General features: G+C 30.7%; 1 protein-coding gene across 1 annotated transcript; it reads right to left on the reverse strand.

Moving 5' to 3' along the window:
- Positions 1–5,090: 5,090 nt before the first annotated feature.
- Positions 5,091–10,235, reverse strand: LOC106780263 (lysine histidine transporter 1). The gene is made up of 8 exons (XM_014668537.2): positions 9,992–10,235; positions 7,162–7,319; positions 6,669–7,052; positions 6,104–6,497; positions 5,885–5,990; positions 5,687–5,778; positions 5,535–5,603; positions 5,091–5,446 (listed from the first exon to the last, which is right to left on the reverse strand). The coding sequence occupies exons 1-8, from the start codon at positions 10,034–10,036 to the stop codon at positions 5,348–5,350; spliced, it is 1,347 nt and encodes a 448-aa protein (XP_014524023.1). The 5' UTR covers positions 10,037–10,235; the 3' UTR covers positions 5,091–5,347.
- Positions 10,236–20,373: the final 10,138 nt, after the last annotated feature.

Raw genomic sequence — 20,373 nt, forward strand, 5'->3', positions numbered from 1 at the left:
AAAACGGGAAAATACCGGAAAATTAAGCACAATTCCCTGATTAATTCTAGCACAATAAACTAAGTAAAGTCAAGAAAATATCGACTCATCACTACCAACAGAAGCAAATAAGTTTCAAAATACAAAAACAAAAGATAGAAAAATCCTGCTCTAGTGCAGATAGCATCCATCAGTAAATGCTATCTCATCTCCTCAGCCCATGCTGTCATCAGTATCCTCCTCCTCTCCTTCTTCAGCATCCTCAAAGTCATCATCCTCATCATCCTCCTCCAAGACTAGAGCTTCAACTGCTTTAGCTCCACTAGCCTGTGAAAATGTCCTCTAGGCACGTACAACACACTCTTTATGTCATCAAAGTTTGTTCCCTCCTCCATGTATCCTATGATTTTGATATTTTTTTCCTGATGAGGAGGTCATCCCTGCGTCAAATACAATTCTCAAGACCAAAAGAAATCTCATTAAGCATTATTAATTCATGCAACACCCTTTAAACATACTATCAATCATCACTGATGGCAAAACAAGGCCCCTCAGCGTCACCTGCACACAAAAATCTACAATCTGCAGAAGTTGCGCTCAGCGATAACTTGCGCTGAGTGGTGACAGTATTTTTCTGCATAAAATGCCCTAGCTACTTCTAATCTCCGTCCACATGCAATTTTTCCAATTCCAAACCTCAATCATACATTTTAATCGGTTTAAGCAGTGACTTTTTCAATCAATTATGCACAACCATAAAAAAAAAAAAAAACTAAAGAACCATGCTTAGACAACCATTCTCATACACAATTATGCTCTCAAAACGCTAGAATATAAAATGTATGTACTTACTTGGGTGGAGATACTCAAATGTGTGCAAGATTCTTTTTGAATACAGAGGAATCAACCCCAAACTGTTGTTCTCTCACAAAACCCCAAACTTGGATGAAGAGGTGGTGCAAAAATGGTGGAGGAAGGGTTTTTGTGAAGAGGGGTGAAGGGAAAAGTGGAGAGAGTGCTTTGGAGAGAGCTTGAAAGTGGTCAAGGTGAGTAAGGGTTGAATGGAAAGGTTAGATCAAGACCTAGGGTAAGTAAAATGTGCAATGGGCCAACTCAAGCTGGGCCCAAATTTTAAAACCCAAAAACCAATCTACAGTATTGCCGCTCAGTGCCAGTTACCGTTGAGCGGTATGCGCGAGATTGATTTTTTTTCTTCCTAGCTTGCCCTAAGTGTAATTGACCAAATATAACTCTCATTCAACTCTCAAATATCGGATTTGATGCAATTTCCACTCACTGCACTCACCATTTAACAATCAAACCCTAAAATGCAACTAGAACATAATCAAAACAACAAACAAAAATAAATCAATCAACTGGGTTACCTCCTAGGTAGTGTTTGTTTAACATCACGAGCTTGACCCAAACTCTTTCTAGCACCCATCAGTAGATGCACATATTTCTCGTTAGCACCCATCAATAGATGATAATCTTTCTCATCTTCATCAACATTCATAAGTAAATGTTGTCAATGACACCCATCAGTAGATACCTAATCACATAGGATCCTTCAGTAGATGCTACTATTCCTCATCCTTATCATGGCAACGTCCATTAGTAGATGTTGTAGCAGCATCCATCAGTAGATGCTTTCATCACTGCCATTAGAAGCAACATATAACCTAAAAAAAAACCCCAAACACACAAAGAAAAATCAAATCCAAATAACACAAATAATCAATTAAAAAGAAAAATTCAGAAACTAGGTTGCCTCCCAGCAAGCGCTTCTTTAACGTCACTAGCTTGACCCAATTAAGCCCAATCCAGATTTTTGATGTTGGCGTTCGTCCTTCCTTTATGGCACCAACAAAATCTCGGCAATTTTGTTGTCACCAACTTTAAGGAGCCTCAATCTCAAGAACTCCGTATGCTTTGATAGTCCTGACAACCCATAACCTATTCTTGAATTTCACTAGTATGCCAGGTTTGGGTTGATCATTTTTCACATCAGGGTGTTGGCGAACAAATTCTCCTTTCTTATCTACCTTCTTCATTATCTATCTTCTTTAGCTACTACTGGCATTCTTCTCTACTTCCAAACCTAAAAAGAGAGGTCATGATGATCTTGTGCTCCTACTACAAATTTTATCCTACATACACTAAAGAACACTACACTAGAGCACACAATTAGCCCAAAAAAAAACAGTAAATGATATATTTTTTTTTTTGTTTTTTAGAAAGATAAAGTCTAATCAATTAAGAATCACACAAATAGAATAGTTATACCACGAGTCCCCGACAACGACACCAAAAACTTGTTAAGACTCCGGCAAGTGTACTAAATCGTATCAAGTAATATAAAATGGTAAGACAAGTATCGTTTTCCCAAGAGACACACGACACTAAACAATTGTGCTTTTGCTCAACCAATTATTACTTTAAGAACAATATTTTAGGGTTTTTAAATGAAAAATGCAGAAAAATAAACATGAATGCAATTTGATCAATTGAGGGTAAACACAAAAGTGAATGGATGATGTTGATAATATGAGATGAATATGTTGTTAGAGTTTAAATTGCACCTAATCACTCTCATGCATAACGAATTCATCTTCTTCATTAATGTTAATGTCACTTTCTAATTTACTTTTAACTCGATGTCTTGGTGAACAAAGCCTACTTCTAATTACTAGTTCATAGTGTCTTGTATCCCTAGCAACTAATCATGCATTACATTCGCACAGAAGCTTAAAGGCAATCGGTCCTCCTATCCTTATGTCTAGGTAATATTGCTACCGAGAGAATTCCTCAGATCGTGATTTGTAAGATATCTCTTAATAACAATCCCAGGGAGAGAAAAGGAGAGTTGTCACATCCCCAAATTGTCCAACCCTAGGAGTACGAAATCTCCTGATATTTACAAATCATAAAACATCATAAGCATTTGACCAAAGAAGAATATCTCTAACAATTAATGAAAGAAGCATATATCAATAACAAGAATCTATTCAAATACCAGAGAGTTTAGAGGTTACATCTTTCCCTAACAACAAATAAGATTAGTTTTTCATCGTCGTGGAGAAACTATGTGTACAATGGAATGAAAGAGATAAAACCCTAGAAAGAGAAAAAAGAGCTCTCACATCCCCAAATCTGCCTCTAAAGGGCTGAAAAATGTGTTTTTGTGCTTAAGTCATCAAAAGATACACTCCCTAGGGTGTCTTGGTCTTTAAATAGGGTAGAAAAATAACAGAAAACGGGCCTAGGCCCAAAGCAGATCATAAAAATAACATAAATATTGGCTAGGTCCACACAAATGGTGCTCAGCGCTAAAATACAACTCAGTGGTAGGTGTGACACTCAGAATAACGCTCAGCGTTGGCGCCCAAGCTAAAAACAGTGAAAAACTGGTACTAAGAATGGCGCTCAGCGCCACTTTTCCGCTCAACGCAACTTTTCGGCACTCTGGTTGACTTTTCAACATTTTGGTTGACTGGTTAACTTTTTTGGTTGACTGGTTAACTTTTCTGGTTGACTGGCTGACTTTTCTTCATTCTAGTTGACTTTTCTACATTCCAGCTCCTTGATACTTCAACCCTTCCTTCAAATCATTCAATAACCTACAAAATCAAGGGAATTTAGTGATAAAATCATAAAGCATATCATCAATTCTCTTATTCACAAAACTATAGCAAAGTCATGAGTCCAAGCAAGTTTCTAAGTAAAAAAAGATGCATTAAGTATCAAAATTAAGTATAAAAATAACGGTTTTTCAACCGTTATCATATATATGATATGATTCCCTAATCGATTAATGTCTTAACATCTCTCATAATATTTCTGAGAAATGTACTATGTTTTAATCGATTTGATAACTCATTTAATAGATTAAAAACCTCTAGATCACTAAAGTGCATTTATTTCTTTTTATTTTAATCGATTATCATCACATTTGTCTCACATTTTTTAAACTTTAACAAAGGGGAAAGATAGTTATACAAATTTAAAATTTAATTGTCCTAACATTTAATAACCCTAACCTATCTTACATCATCTCTAACATCCATTCAAACCTTAATCCTCTTTATCTCAAGCATTGACATCAATGGCTTCTTCATCCTCAAAATAAAAAAAAAAAGGTTTAAACGTGCTGCAAAGAAGAGTAGAGCAGCAAAAATTGATGGATGGATAAGTGATGATGAAGCCTAAACCAATTTTGTTTGCTATTGGCATGAAAGTGATGGCATACCCCTTGCCATGTACAAGAATGAAGTCATCTATGAAGATGTTCTAAACTCGACCTTTTGGACCATGTATTTCAGCCAAGTAGTGTAGGTTTGTTTAAGGCTTGTGTTAAGGTTTGTTTCAGCCAAGAATTTTGCTTTATGAGTGGCCACATGTCCTTCCCTCATTGGAAGGATTTGTGGACACTTGTCCACTCCTTTAAAGGCCTCATTTTTGGCCAATGAATGCAAAATTGAGATATCATGCTTTGAGTTTTTTGGAGTGGAGACACTCTTGCCTATATATAGAGATGTCTCATCTCTTGTAATCATCTTTGATATTGAGTAATGTTATGTTGCCTATTTTTGGTCATACCACTCATCTTAGATCAAGATTAGAACAATCCATAAGGCCTCTTTAGTTACCTTCCCCCTTGAGTTGACTTAACCTTTCTTGGAGTCACCAAACACTACACCACCACCACCATATCTCCTATAGGCCATGGGCTTCTACCTCATCCACACCTTTGCTCATCATCCTTAACCATTTACCACCACATTTTTGCACCATCCATCCAAGGAAACACCCATCTATACACATCTCCTAGCTTTGGTCTAACCTAGCATAAGGAGATTGCTATCAAAAAATTTTTAGAAAATTATGGTAATGCCAATAACATATTTTTCTTTCTAAAAAAGTTATTTATTTATTCAATATACTTTATATTAACTAAATCTAATAAATTAACGGATTGTTTTAACTGTTTTTGGTACATTAAATTTTTTTATTTGTTTAAATTAACTTTTAACAAAAATATTATCAAACAAACAACCAAGTCACTAGGTGTTCTTATATGAATTCATCGTAACCAAATAAAAAGCAAACAATTTTTAAAAATTGAGGAACGGTTTACATTCATGAAGTAAAAACTAAAAGAAAATACATACAAAATTCCCCTTTTGATTTCAGTCATGAATATCTTTCCACCAATACACAAGGTGTGGATGCTCCACAACCAAAATATTCAGATATAAAGATCACAACAACCTAAGATAAACTAGATTCTAATACCCAATTCACCTTTCATTCCTTTCTTGTGTTTTCACGCTTCATAATCCAATCATTAATTAAACGAGGAATGTGTTTATGAGTAGAAGTGGTAGTTCTTGGCATCAATTATAATTGACCTCAATCCTCCAATTGGTGATAAAATCATCAACATTAGGCCAAGCACAATGCAGATCTGTTATGAATGGAGCAAGATTAAAATGAGCTTAAAATGAAATATTTTTAAGGAGAATAATTGAAACAAAATTGAAAATCAAACATACCCAGTTGGTCCACCAAGACAAGCTGAATCTCTTTGGTTTGTAGATTGCAAGCCACATAATACAAGGGAGCTGAAAAATAAGCAACAAAGTGAAGAATAAATATTTTGTTTATCCCTAATGACTCTTGGTGGATTAAATTCACTAAGGCTTACAAAGTATGTTGTAGGTGCAAAAGCAAATCCACCGAAAAATCCTAGGAGACCACCAAAGAATGGGAAGGTAATAGCAACGAACATTGTGAATGCTGAAAATATAGAGAATCATACGTCAATTGCACTGAGCCAAAACCAAATTAGAAGTTAAATATTTGCTTATACCAAAACATTAATAAGTAGAAAGTATTTACTTACCCACGTACAAATTGCGTACAATAAAGCGAAGCACTCTACTAGGTTTGAAGTTCAACTTCTTCACCAACACAGTTTCGATCATGTCAAACACTGGCATTGCATAAATCTAACCAACAAAACCATTAGTTACCATCAGTGACTTTAATTTTGAACCAAAAAGAAAGGTGATTTTATAAAGAAAAAGAGTTTTAGACAAGAATAAGAGAAACTCAATTTCACCTGATAACTTCCAATAACATGTATGACAACAAACATGTTAGCCGTTGCAATAAGCCATTTTGGTTTCTCAAGACTGATGAGAATGTTGTCTTGAACCCCATTTCCAAACATCCAGTAACCAATAAGGGCAACTGGGAAGTAGCACAGAGCCACAACTATGTAAGCAACAATCACTCCTTTCCACATAGGACCCTTGGATGGTTTCTCTGGAGTAGATGGAATTGTTGCTTGGATTTCCAACACCACATTGTGTCCAGCGTAGGCAAAAGCAACATCACCAAGGGCACTAAAGAAGTTAAACACTGTTCCCGCTGTACTTTTAGCTTTGTAACCATATTGTACATCTTCTTGAACACCCTTGTTAGCAGAAGCTGCCCAAGCAATGGTAGAGTAACTGTATGTAATGCAAATATCAAATTTTAAGTTAGTATCTTCTCCTCGTGTTAAAACTAGTTATATATCAATGCAATGAACTAACTATAAGATGGTACAAAGTGGACAAGGATAATAAACAAAATAGTAGAATCAAACTGCAAAACAAAAATAAACAAATAAGTTATGTTACCTCAAGGACATAACTGCTGCTGCCAAAGATACACCAGAAATGGAGTTGAAGTTAGGCAGGTGAGACAATACAAAGTGAACAGATGCAAAGATCATAATGAAGAAGGTCAACTTGATCTTTTTGCAGTCATCACAGACAGTGTCATGGAATTTCTGCAAGGATTTCCCCCCAGTGACCATATAGACAATGTTCACCCCAATTTCAACCACAAGTTGTTGAGGCACCACAATATAAAGTCCTAGCTTCTCCCCAAAGGCATACTGCCCTAGTTCATGGTATCTGTCAAAACGTTTGCCAGGAACCATTTCATGCATCTCAACCATTTGCCATAGAGTGTAAAGGGTGATGATCCATGACAGAACAAGTACAGTTACACCAGGACCCCTAAGGAAAACAAAGTCATTCTTACATTAAGAAAAAAAAAAACAAAATGTATTATAATTAAAAAATAATTTAGTAAAAAAGTGATAAAAGTTGGGTTTGAAGGGTATACCATCCTAGCTCAGACATGGCATAGGGGAGACTAAGAACACCAGCCCCAACCATGGCAGTGACATTGTGGAAGGCAGAGTACCACCATTTTGCATTCCTTGAAGAAGTAATTGGAAGCCAATCATCAATTGCCTTCTGCCTCTGCAATTCTTCTTCAGTCTGTTCACCAACAATCACAAACAAATTACAATGAGTAAACCTAAGATAAATAAATAAAATTTTTACAACGAATGAACAAGAAAATATAACACAGGGATTATAAGGATAATTTAGTGATAAAATTAAAAAAGAGAATAGAAGAAGTTATAGGTTAATTTCCTCCTCTAATAATTTAAATAGATAAAATTGGTTTATTAAATTTAAATAAAAGGATGAAAGAAATCGTGAACAAAAACCAACCACTGTAACATTGCCTATAAAAAAACTTGGTTTGGAATGTTCTAATGCGTGAGGGGCCATTTTGATTTTGATGGGCCAATGAGTTATGGCCCAATACAACTGTGGAATAAATTGTCCTAATTTCTTGGAAAATGTAGTTTAACGGTTGTCATTGTACAATCCCGAAGCGGTGGTCATTATCTTATGCTAACTTGTGGGCACCAAATATCATGTGACTTTGACTTTGAACATTGGTATGATTGTGAATTTTTAACTAGATTGTGGATATTTGTTTTGCCTTTTTCAATTGTGAAATCCTATTTGGGTATTGCCTAATTATGTATTAACATGCAAGTATATAAACTAATATATTTTAACGACAATTAAACTAATATATTTGACAGGTATGAAGCTTTCGAAATAATAATAATTTAAAAATATTTGTGAAGTATGAAGTTGCAGCTAAGAGTCCCTCAAAATTTATTTTAAAAAGAAATAAAAGTTGAGAAAATAAATAGAGAACAAACTCGTTTTAAAACATTCATCATGAACAAACAAATTGATGCAACCTTGTTCGTAAGCATATCTTGAATACTTTCAACAAATACATACATAAGGCAACATGTATAAAGTGTGTGTATATATATATATATATATAAAGATGACAATAGCTTTCGGGAGAACTGTAAAAAGAACTAAGGTTGAATAAGCAATTTTATGAATACATTAAAATTAAAAATAAAAAATATTTACTTTTTAATTTGTAAAAATATTATATAAATGTTTATATATTTTTGTTGTTGTTACTTATAAAAATTTAATTTCTAAAAAAATATTTTTTTTTATTAATTTATTAATAGATATCCTTAGTATAGATAAGCTCAAACTAAGTGAGTAAATCAAATGAGTTGACTAAGTATATCTCCTTAACCGTTGACTCTTAAATCTCAAATAAAATATATTTGTTTTCTTAAGCTGTCATCATACTGTAAACATCAAACAAGTAAAACAAAATAAAATAAAAAGATTGCTCCAATCAAGCTCAACGTAAGTAACACGCAGCTTCAGTGAGTTGGATCTTATCATCTTGCAACATGTTATTTTGAATAAATTGGGGGTTTTAACTATAGTAAAAGTTAAGTGAGAACAACTTCGTATGCCCTTTATATCCATTATTCTACGTGAGAAATGGAAAATATTTCAAAAAAAATGCCAAAATAATATTTTTTATAACATTTTTCGTGGTGCACTCGTTTATTTAAAAGTAATATTAAATTTAATAAGTGAGAAATATTTAAAAAAATGTGCCACAAGATTATTTTAAATATTAGTCAATCTATGTATCTCGGGAGCCCATTTATTCTATTCATTAAATGGATTCTCTGAAGAAAATTATTTGTTCGACCTGTTGGCAGACCTAAAGACAGCGGATTTGAAGAGCCACTTTGAGTTGACTTGAGATAATAAGAGCATGAATTATAAAAAAGAAATTAAATGTTTTAACATATTAAATATTTTACAAAATTTAAAGAAATGTAAAAAAAAAGTTATATATAATTTGAAAAGAAACATATACAAAATTTTATATTAACCTAAATTGTTTGTTCTCTCATTTATGTGAATTAAAATAATATATTTTATTATTGAAAAATATATTAAAGAAATGGATCAATATATGTATATATATTGTTTAAATATAAGAATTTTTTATAGAGTAAGAAAACACTGAAAGATAATCCTGATTAAAATGAAGTGAAAGTAATTTTTTTTATATATAACACGTTACAGTGAAATCTGGATACGGAGATTTGTGTTTATAAAAGGAAATTGAGTACCGAAACCACGTGAAGCCACAATTAAATGGCAATAAAAGATAGTAATTTTGTTTCAAACTTGTTACGAAATAGTAGAGATTAATTCTGACATGAATAGGTGAACGTTATGGTCAAATGTACTATTCATAGAAAAAGGGTTTTTTAGGTTATTATTTAAATGGAACCCTTTCTCATCTACGAAAGTTCAAGGAAACAGCAAAAGTAAATTTCAATCAAGGACAAATCCATAAATAAACTCTTCATCTTCTTTTAGAAAGTGTATGTATTCACAATTTTCTAAAAAAAACTATCGTACTTTAAAAAATATGCATAAAAATCGACAATATGAATATTGACGGTTGATTTTCTCGTCATCAAATCTGTTTAAAAAGAAAAAAATGTAAAATAAGTTATTTTTCTTTGAGATTCAGGATTTCAAATAGCAGTCACAGTAGAATTTCAGAGTGATTTTCTATAAACCTCTCGCAACAAAAAACGAAAATATTAATGTTTATGAAGAGTTTTTATAGATTTTGTAGTAACTTTATGCTAAGAAAAAGTAACAGAACAGAGTATGGAATCAAAGAAAGATTAGAAAATTTATATTGAATCGACAGAGAGAGTGAGAAAGAAACTTACAGCGTTTTTGAGATAATTGTTTTCAACTGGTGTTTGAGTTGCCATGGTAACAAACACAAAAGCAGAGACTAATGAAGCAGAATCTGATGAACAGGACGCACTTTCTGAACTTTCGCCTGCGGAAAACGCAGAATAACGTTTCAGCTTTGCATAATTATGGTGTGGCAATGTTTGAAATGAAGAGAGAAAGAGAGAAATTCAGAGTTCTTGAAGAACCAAGATAAATTCCTAAACACTCACACAAGTGTATATATATAGAGAGAGACGAAAGGGGGAAGAGAGAGAGAGAGGAAGTCAACGTATCCAAAGTTCTGTTTTCTCTTCCGAACTTTCTCCGTTCCGGCGCTTGTTTTTTCCCTTGCTGAATTAATTATTTTTAATAAAACTGTATATTTTATAAACAATTTTTTATTTTAAAAATTATATTTCTTAAAATAAATATTTTTATGCCTATCTATTTATTATTTTTGAGAAAAGTATTAGATATATGTTGTTAACGAGTAATAATAATAAGATGTTTTCGGATTAATATTATATCCTTCGTCTCAAAAGTTGAAATTTCCATCACCTCCTGACTCATAATATATATTTGTATGAGTTGGGGGGAAAAATCTTGGAAATATTATTTTAATTTAGAAAATAATTTACCAAGGTCAACAAATTTTTATGTATTTTTAGCGTTATTGTCTTTTTGAAGAGCATTACTGTTCAATAGAATAAATTTTCATCTTATTAATCTACGGGTTGATGTTTAATGACAACATTAAGATGGTGTTTTCTATTATCGCTGTACTTTTATTTAGAAAAATAATAACAACCGATTCATTAACACCAATAAAAATAATTAAATTAGATCATTTTAATTAATTAATTTTATTAACAATTTATAGATATAAATTTTGCTTGAGAAATATCCACAAGGTAAATTTGGAAGCAATAACTTTTTCGTTAAGGAGTATTCCTCGTAATGTATCCTAATGATCGTGAATGGTTAATGAATGGGAGTTTTAATTATAAACCTTGCAATAATTTAAGAGTATACTTGAAAGACAGGTATTAGTATATTTCAAAATAATTTATATATTTCAGACTGAATGATTTTTTTTTACTGTATAATGTTTTAAATTGATTACCTAATAAATTATAAAATTATGATGATTTCAGTTCTACCATTGTGTAAATGTTAAATTTAAATGTGTTACACTATTCAAATTCTTGAAGAATAATATGTATAACTCTCTGTATTGACATTATATATCACTATATAATAATAATAATAATAATAATAATAATAATAATAATAAAGTGGTTTTTATGACATAAAATAAGTTGAGAGATCAAGAAATAAAAGTCTACAAATGATTTAGATTCCAAAAATGACTCATTTTTTCAAGTACCCGATATTTTTCTTAAATTCAGAACCTAATCAATTATTAACATTTGGTTTAACAAATTCCTCAAAAAATTATTTCCTTAGTAAATAATATTAATTTACTAATTATTTAATTAATAAATATGAATAACTAAAGTATAACGATTTCATTAATAATTAAAATATATTTTTTTTGTATTTGATAAAGAGTAAAAAATTTACTATCATTACATTAATAAATATTTTAAGAAAGGTATATAAATAAATATGGTAAATATTAAAGAAATAAATTATTATATAAGAGTATTTTCTTTATTTTTAATTATATATTTAAATGTATTTAATAAAAACATAAATATAAATTCCCACTGCTACACATATTTAATTCCCAGTGTCATAAGTCCTACCCTTTTACCAAAAATGTCACCGTCATAGGTCCTTTTCGGGTGCTCGAGAAAATTCCCAGTGCTACACATATTTAATTTCATTATTAAAACAGTTAATCAAAATTTTATTCACCATAGTAGTGACCAGTTCACCATTGTGAATTCTCTTATTTCAAGTTCCATTTATGAGGTCATCGATATTAAGGTCGGGCAGTTCCTCTTGGTTAATAATAACGGGGATATAGTGTTCTTCCATCTCTTTAGTTATATTTAAATTAAAATGAGAAGTTGTAGCTTTTGTCATGGAATGACCAAATTGATTCCATTCTAAATGTGTCCATCTCAACTTTTAGCCAAATAAGCTTACATCAATTAGATTTATTAGCTATGACAATTCACGATTAAGAAGATGAAAAAAAGGATTAATCCAAGATTAATAAGTGAAGAGACCACATGCTTCAAACTTATTCAAGTAAGGTCCATGAACAATAAAGAGAACATATTATGAAATACATTCATTACATTAATTAATTATTGCATATCGCCGTCTAACGTACTTCACTGACTTAAGCATCAAAATGTCTTCTACAAGCATAACCTCATTCAAACTAGAGTGGATGAATATCCCATGGAGAGAATGACTATCTAGTGTGAAGAACTACAAATGCTTGGAGACAAGAATCGTGACAAGATATATTAGACCTTGTAAGAAAAGTTTGAAGTACTTGAAAAGCACTAGAAGGAGGGGGGTGAATACCGTTAATGGAAAAACTCTTTTTGCAATCCTTTTGATATAGCACGTTGTAGAGCTTCATGATTTTCTTTTAGATGCTTAGACACTCTACCTAATGAAAGATTATATCAAGAAGTGCATTTTGTCGTGCTATTCAGAATTTACACGGTAGAGTTTATAAAACCTTCCTTTGTTTAATAGTAATCGTTTAGCTTGGAAGGTTCATGGATTTAGAAATAAAAACTCAATTGCAGGTTTTGCAAGAGAAGCATTTAGGAATAAAAACTCAATCAAGTCTTGATCTCCAGCCAGCGAATAACCACCTGTTACCCTAAACTTGGAGAAGTATTCGCACCACTCTTGGTACTAAGCAACATTGTGCCTAGATTTCCTTTAACTCAACTTAGTTCAACATGTTTTAATTCTCTTCAGAATTGAAATCAAAGATTGCTTACAAGTCGTTCAGACTATTTCTTTCGCAAAGAGGATGTAATTACAATACAATGCAGTCTATATACTCGCAATTGTTTCTCTGTTTTCTCTTTCTCTCTTTCTTACAAACAATAAGCAATATGACAATAAAGTTTGAGAGTATTTTTCTTCTCTTTTATCTTCTTTTCCTTTTATGCTCAGATGTATTTTTTTTTAGCTCTTTCTTTTATTTTCTTTTCAACGCTTCTTAGTATAAATATTTTGTTCTATGTTATCCTCTTGATTCTTCATTTGAAAGATCTTATATTTATAGGCTTTTAAATAAATGTTTGTTAGACTAAGCTTTTGGCCTTGATTCTTGTGCTTTGTCTTTCTTCATGTCAACTTGTCAGAGATAGGCATGTTTTTTTAGTCCTTTACTTAAAGTAGGTTGTACATTCTTTTAGACATGGCTTCAAGTGTAGAACATTTTGTGAATATCTCTTTTGTCTCTAACGTCCACTTCTAATATTTTGATTTGAAATTTTGTGGATGCGTGTAGAATAGCTTATCGGTAAAGAATAAAGTAGATTGTGCATGTGTAGATATGTCTTTTCTTATCACTTTTGTTGTTTTTGAATGTTGAGCATTTAATTTAATGCTTGCTCAGAACGACGAAGTGCTTTTTCATTTCCTACTATTGAGGTAGGATTTGACAATTAAACTTTTCTTCTAAAAATACCAAACATTGAATAAGGACTTCATTGTCTAGTGAAGTAACATTTAGCTTATGGTATCCTTTAGGTAGACTAAACACCTTTGTTTTTTGCCTTTATAGACAAACATCGTTTAACTTTATTTTTAAATTTTAGTCTTTTAATGTGTTTTCTCAATGACATCGTCTTGATATAGTTTTGTTTTCCTGAGAGCTAAATTGAAATACCCTTTCGATATGATAAGCTTTATACTTTTAGCTTATACTCTCTTAGACACTTTTAACTTGATAGTCATTTAGCATTACGTTTGGATGTTTGACTTAGATGTTTTTCTATTTTCTAAAGTCTCAAGTGTTTTCCTAAGGTTTTCTATGGTGGAGATTTTGGTTCCAAACCTTTGAATTTCATCCTATGTTGTTTTCATATTTTTTTTTAATGTTATTTAGTTAAACTTCAAAATATGAGAGTCTTAACAACCTCTCCCTTCTTGATGTTTAAGAAATACACATTTAAATGATGTGTAACCTTACTTAGTTCAACATAGAGTTTTAAAATTATGAATTATTTTTGGTTAATTATAAAAACTTATTTAAATTGGATTTCTATAATAGTATTATGGTTTTAAAATTTGAAGCTTTCCTTTTTTTTTTATAATCGTTACATCCATATAAATACTTTTATTATTGTTTATACTAAGTTAAATTTAAAAAGCATACAATATAATTGTTAATAATGCATTAACACTAATATTGTAAAAAACTATAATTTAATACAATTTTAACAACATATTTTGTTTTTATTTAAACCAATTTATTTTAAAATTAATTATAAGTGAAATTCCCTGGTTATGAAGAATGTCCCGTTTAAAGGGTACCTCAGTGATTATAAGAAACTCTAATGCGCCACTTAAAGGATACTTAAGTGGTGTATAGAAGTGATTATAAGAAACTCTAGTGACTTCAAAAGATCATATATTGAAATTTTCATGTTATACAAAGAATCATGTAAACACAAGATATGAAAAAAGTTATATTCTTCTATAACCAATAACACTATCATATAATTTTATTTTGAAAGAAAAAAAAAACTAAAATGAATTGAATGTGGTAAGTCATGGAGAGAAGTTTCCCTCGTCTCTATTAAGATCCGGCAGAATATATATAATAACTCTAAAATCAAATAGAGTGGTGCTTTATTAAATTAATACTAATTAAATATTGTATTATGTTATATTATTTGAAGAATGGCCCATGTCAGCTTTTGACTTTAAAATATTAACTTTAATCCTCCTAATTAATAAATTGCAGATTTCGTAATTTTGTTTGGTGAAACAAGCTATCGCCGTATTCTTCGTATTGACTTGAGTGTGGAAATGAAATGGTACCTGCAAATGGCAAATTAGTCTTCGGAAGTAAAGTAAGTTGCAAATTAAATACAAATGAAGACTTTTCAACTTTCAATTTCGTCAAAAACAAAAAATAAAATAAATTCAACAAACCATCATATATGTTTCGTCTTCAATTGCGGAAATGTCGTAAAATCAATATACCTATTCACACCGATTCACAAGCCTTTTAAAAGAATATTACGGAAAATATTGATATGTTTGACTTTTTTTTTTTTCATGTTATAGACCAATTTTGAAATTTATTAATGTAAGTAGATTAACAAGTTTTTTCTTTAATTTAGATCTTTTTATTATTCAAATACATTTTCATTTTGTAAAGACTAAATTTTTATCGTATTTTTTCTAATTTTGCAAGTTGTTTAGTGTTGTAATTTTGGCTTTTTGAGAAACGAATTATTGATAATAATTTTCTTTTCTAACTCTATAGATTTATATATTTATTTATGATCAATTACTTTATTAAAAATTTATTATCTTTTATAAAATCATGTGAATATAAATTTTAAAAATATATTTAATTTTAAATTAATATATTAATTGAGAATAAAAAATTTGAAGAATAATTATAATAAATAAGATAATTTAAATATATTATAATTATGGTGATAGAAATTTTTGTATAATAAAATATTGTAATTATGGCTGTTTTTTTTTTTTAAATTAATTTTGATAAATTTATATCTATTTCGTTCAAATAATTTATGTAATAAACGTTTTTTGTGTAATAAGTTAGAAAAATAAAATTAAATAGTACTATGATTGTAGGTGAAAATATATGAAAAGAAATTTAATAAAGTTCAGAAACATGTAAAACATTTAGATTTATTTATAAAAAAGTTATTTAAAGAAAATAATAAAATAGTATAGAATTTTAAAAAAATATATTTTGAAAAAATATATAAATTTAAAATATAGTAAAATATACCAATTCTTAATAGAATTAAAAAAAAATTACAAAAAGTATAAAATTCAAAATTTCCAATTTAAATTCAAAATTCAAAATTCAAATTAGATAATTATTTTTTGAAGTTAATAGTTATTTATATTAAAGTTAATAATTAGAAAAAATAAAATACACTAAGGGTGTGTTTGTTTTAAAGGACTGATTTGGAAGAGAGTAAATAGATGGATTTGAAGAGATTTGAGGGTGAATTGATTGCTATTTTTTTTAGTGGATTTGGAGGTGAGTGAGAGTGAATTTGGAAGTAAAGTTTATGAAAATTATTATAGGATTTAACAGATGTGATAGATAAAAAAATTGTTTAATTGGTAGAAATTTAAGATTACGAAAATGTCTTTATTTATAAAAGTAATATAAAATGATAATTGTTAATGTTATATATAATTGTAGAAATGTTTATAAGGAGAAAAAAAATTAATTATTAAAATGTAAAAAATGGAAATTTAGAAATTGAAATAATTATGTTTAAAATATAAGATTTTTGTAATATAATTTACTGCTAAGTAGTTGAATGAGTAGTTGTTGCGCATTTCTATGATTCATGGCTTGTAGTTGTCGTTGAACAATTGCATAAAGTCTTCTTGTTTCAGTATTTCCCTCTTCCAATTTATCAATTATTTGAGAATCCATCTAATTTGCAGTTTATTAATGTGACATTCACAATAAATAAAACTATGACAATTGTTGTGAAAACAAGTACAATTGAAATATAGCTAATGTAAGAAATCAAAGACATAAATTAATGTAATATAATAAATCATGTAATATAGTCATTATATAGTAAAGAACTTAATCATCTAAATGGTGCAGAATTAAGTTAACATTATTGTTGAGGTTAACAAATTGTCGATTCATGCCGAGGGATAAGTTGGCCAAGTTATCTTCAATACGCTGAACCCACCCTTACATTTGTTCCATATCCTACATTCTATGTTGCAAGTCTTGTACTCCCTCCCACATTTGAGTCATCTTATTAGGATTTAAAGGATAGGGAGGAGGTTGCACAAGGTCATCATGTTGAGGACTATGATGTTTTGGTTGCTCTTCGACTTCATCATCACTGATGTCGTGCTGCCAAATGCCATTGACATTTACAATGTTCAACCTCTTCAAAGAATTAGTTGGAAAATGTTGGATGGTCCAACAATGCATAACATTGTTAGTGCCGCCAGTGAGGTGGTTATTTGTAATTTTTGATGTAGCATTGCGACTATATTGAAGTCTACATCAATCACATCATCATCTATATCTTCACCGTCCAAAAAAGAGAGATCTAGTTCTTCTTTCATCTATATTTACTTAAAGAAATATAAACATTATTACCAACATCACAATACAATAATAAAGTCCAATTAACATTTTAACAACTTCATACGTTAAACTAACATAAATGTTATAATTTAAGTAATGTATAATACATTCATAATGCATACTATATTAAACTTAAAATTATTTAAATTAAATAATCAATGCATACTATATTGACCTCACAATTATTACCCATATAATTCTTTACATACAACTTACCTATGCATTTAACACATATATACATTCAAAACACATACTAATAAACATATAATCCTTAATATACTAAGTAAACATCCAATTAACACACATACGTATTTAAAAAACATACAACTAAATATATAGTTCTTCATTTACTACAATTAAAACACATACCTCTTGAAGACTTTTGAAGGAGGAATATAACACCAAGGATGTTTCTAAAGACAAGCAACACAGATTCAAAGGCCAAAATGCAAAGAACCTCCAATTCGCAAAATATGAGCCAAAGAAAAGGAAGGACCTCCAATTCCTAATATATGAGTACAACAAAACCAACAAATCCTCCAAATTTCAAAATAAGTATTAAACAAGGTTGTAAGGAAACAATAAACAAAGCTTCTTGGAACCAATCACCAACTCCAATCACAATAAACCAACAATGTAAACAAAGCAATAACTCTAATCACCAGTGAACCACCAATGCATCAAACCAAACTCAATCTACAAGCAAGGTCCAAACAATCACAACAACCACCACCACACAAAGAGCCAAGAGTAATCCTCCTACACTCTTCGCACCTTAATGACCAACCACTCGAAGTGCTCGTAAATCTACAAAGAACACCACAAAAGTCATACAAAACCACATTAAAACAAAAATTTAGAATACCAACAACCACCTCTTCCACCCTACCACGACCAAAATCACAACCAAAACAAAAAACACTTATTCCTTAAACTAACACACATCCAACTTCTCCATGTTCACAACAGCTGTGCCTTGCTTATGCCCACCATGCAATCAAAAACGAGAGTGACCAAGAAACATGTATACCTTCTCCTTCCAACTTGGGAACTCCTTCTTTCACTTGCAAAACCAAGAAACAAGTGAGAAAGCCATGAAAATCAGGTACTCAATGGCTGTAATCGAATACCAAATCCATTAGAATCCAATATCAATCGCTGTATTCGGTTACAACGAGCCTCGTAATCAAATATGAGATCTTTATCCATTTGTAAAGCTGTTGGAATTGAATCCCCTAACTAGGAACCGAATATGGTGTTGTGTTCACTTTACACATAGAGTTGGAACCGAATCCATTCTCCCTGGAACTGAATACCAGCCTTCAACACTTTGAACACAGAGTTGGAACCAAATTCACTCACTAGAACCGAATACGAGCCTTCAACATTTTCCACACACGGGTGGAACCGAACCCATTCTCCGTGGAACCGAATACAACTCTCCCTAGAATTGAATCACTCTCTCCATGTATTCGGATACACACTCTTCTTCTTCAACTCATATTCTTCGTTGATGAACTTCCATTGTTGCATCTTCTTCCATGGCCTTCGTCCTTAACATCCACTCCCTCACACAACCATAGAGGGTGTGAGAAACCCTGAACCTGCATCATGAAACAACATTCTCCATCAATCACCACTCACCGCAAACAACGTGAGCACCACTTCCTTCTCCACCATAGCTGCGAGCACAACCACACAACCATGAAATGGGAGCATCAGCACAAAAGCATGAAAGCTACGAGCATCAACACAAGCTATGAGTTACGTTCTTATGCACCAACACGAGTTGTGAGCAACAATATCATGTACCAACCCCAATTGCATTTTTAATGGCTCGTGCATCAAGTCAAAGTGGAGTTCAAATGACAGAATCATCACTCTTGGCTAGCCTCAATTGCTCAAGAAGGAATCTCTGGCTTTGACAGTCATAAAGCATGACCAATCCTTTCAATGCACGTGACCAAACAATAGGTCTACTATTTTTTCATTCACATTGGAATCGATTCCCTGCCTCCCTAGATTTGATTCCATATTACATGCATTTCAATTAATTATAATATCTTTCTCAGTGAAATGGAAATGGAAGGGGCAAAGGAGATATTTCACATCAAATCTACACAAATCACATAGCTTCAGCAAAAACATAATAAATCTTTCATCCCGTAAATCCATCTGCATCTATCACTTTTTATTCGTTAAAACGAACACGATTTAAAATCGTCATCCATCTTTTCTAATCACTGTAAACAATGTAATCTATTCGAACACATTATTCGTCGTTAGTGGGTGTGTTACATGAATCTAACATAATCTATTAGACTGTAAAATGAAAATTTAATGCATGCAATTATCGTTACGGAACTTCAACTCACGAATTGGTTTATATATTAATAAGATAAACACAGAAGCTATTGCACGGTACACATTTTTTAATTATTTATAAATTATTTAAATTTTAAAGTAATAATTAAAAGAATAAAATTAAAAAATAAAAATATATATAATTATAAATATAACTATAGATAAAATAAATTTTAATTATTAAAATAAAACATATTATATGTAATATTGTATATATAAAAATATCAGTAATCATTTAAATTTAAAAAAATAATTACTAAATAAAAGAGTAAATAATTCTTTTATAATGAGTAGTTATTTGAATCAAAAAAATAATTATTGAAATGGTAAAATTGAAAAAATAATCTTTCATTGTGAATAGTTAACTAAATTTAAAAAATAATAATTCAAAAGGTTAAATTGAAAAACAGAAAAGAACACCAAATATGTATATCGTGTTATAAATTAAAATAGAAAAAGGGGGCCTATCTATGTGCCATAAAAACTTTGAATATAAAGCTTCTATTTATATTCGTTTTCATGAGTCATGTGAAAGGCTAAGTTTGCTTTATTTGTTTTGCATGGGTCATGTGAAGGACTTAGTACAACATATACGGCAATGAAAACGAATGTTGCCTTTATTTTCATTTTTCTTTCGATTACTTTAGGATTATTGGGCACATCACATTCAGATGAGAACAAAGGAAAATCTAGCTTTTGGAAAAAAGTTATTGTGAATCT

Source organism: Vigna radiata, unplaced genomic scaffold (genome assembly GCF_000741045.1).
Source record: "Vigna radiata var. radiata cultivar VC1973A unplaced genomic scaffold, Vradiata_ver6 scaffold_171, whole genome shotgun sequence".
NCBI classification, from domain to species: domain Eukaryota; kingdom Viridiplantae; phylum Streptophyta; class Magnoliopsida; order Fabales; family Fabaceae; genus Vigna; species Vigna radiata.

Coding starts and splice junctions, on each gene's coding strand:
- LOC106780263 (XM_014668537.2), bottom strand. CDS start 10,036: ATGGCAACTCAAACACCAGTTGAAAACAATTATCTCAAAAACGCT. Junction 7,320..9,991: donor ACAATTATCTCAAAAACGCT/GTAAGTTTCTTT, acceptor GTTGGTGAACAG/ACTGAAGAAGAATTGCAGAG. Junction 7,053..7,161: donor GCCATGTCTGAGCTAGGATG/GTATACCCTTCA, acceptor TGTTTTCCTTAG/GGGTCCTGGTGTAACTGTAC.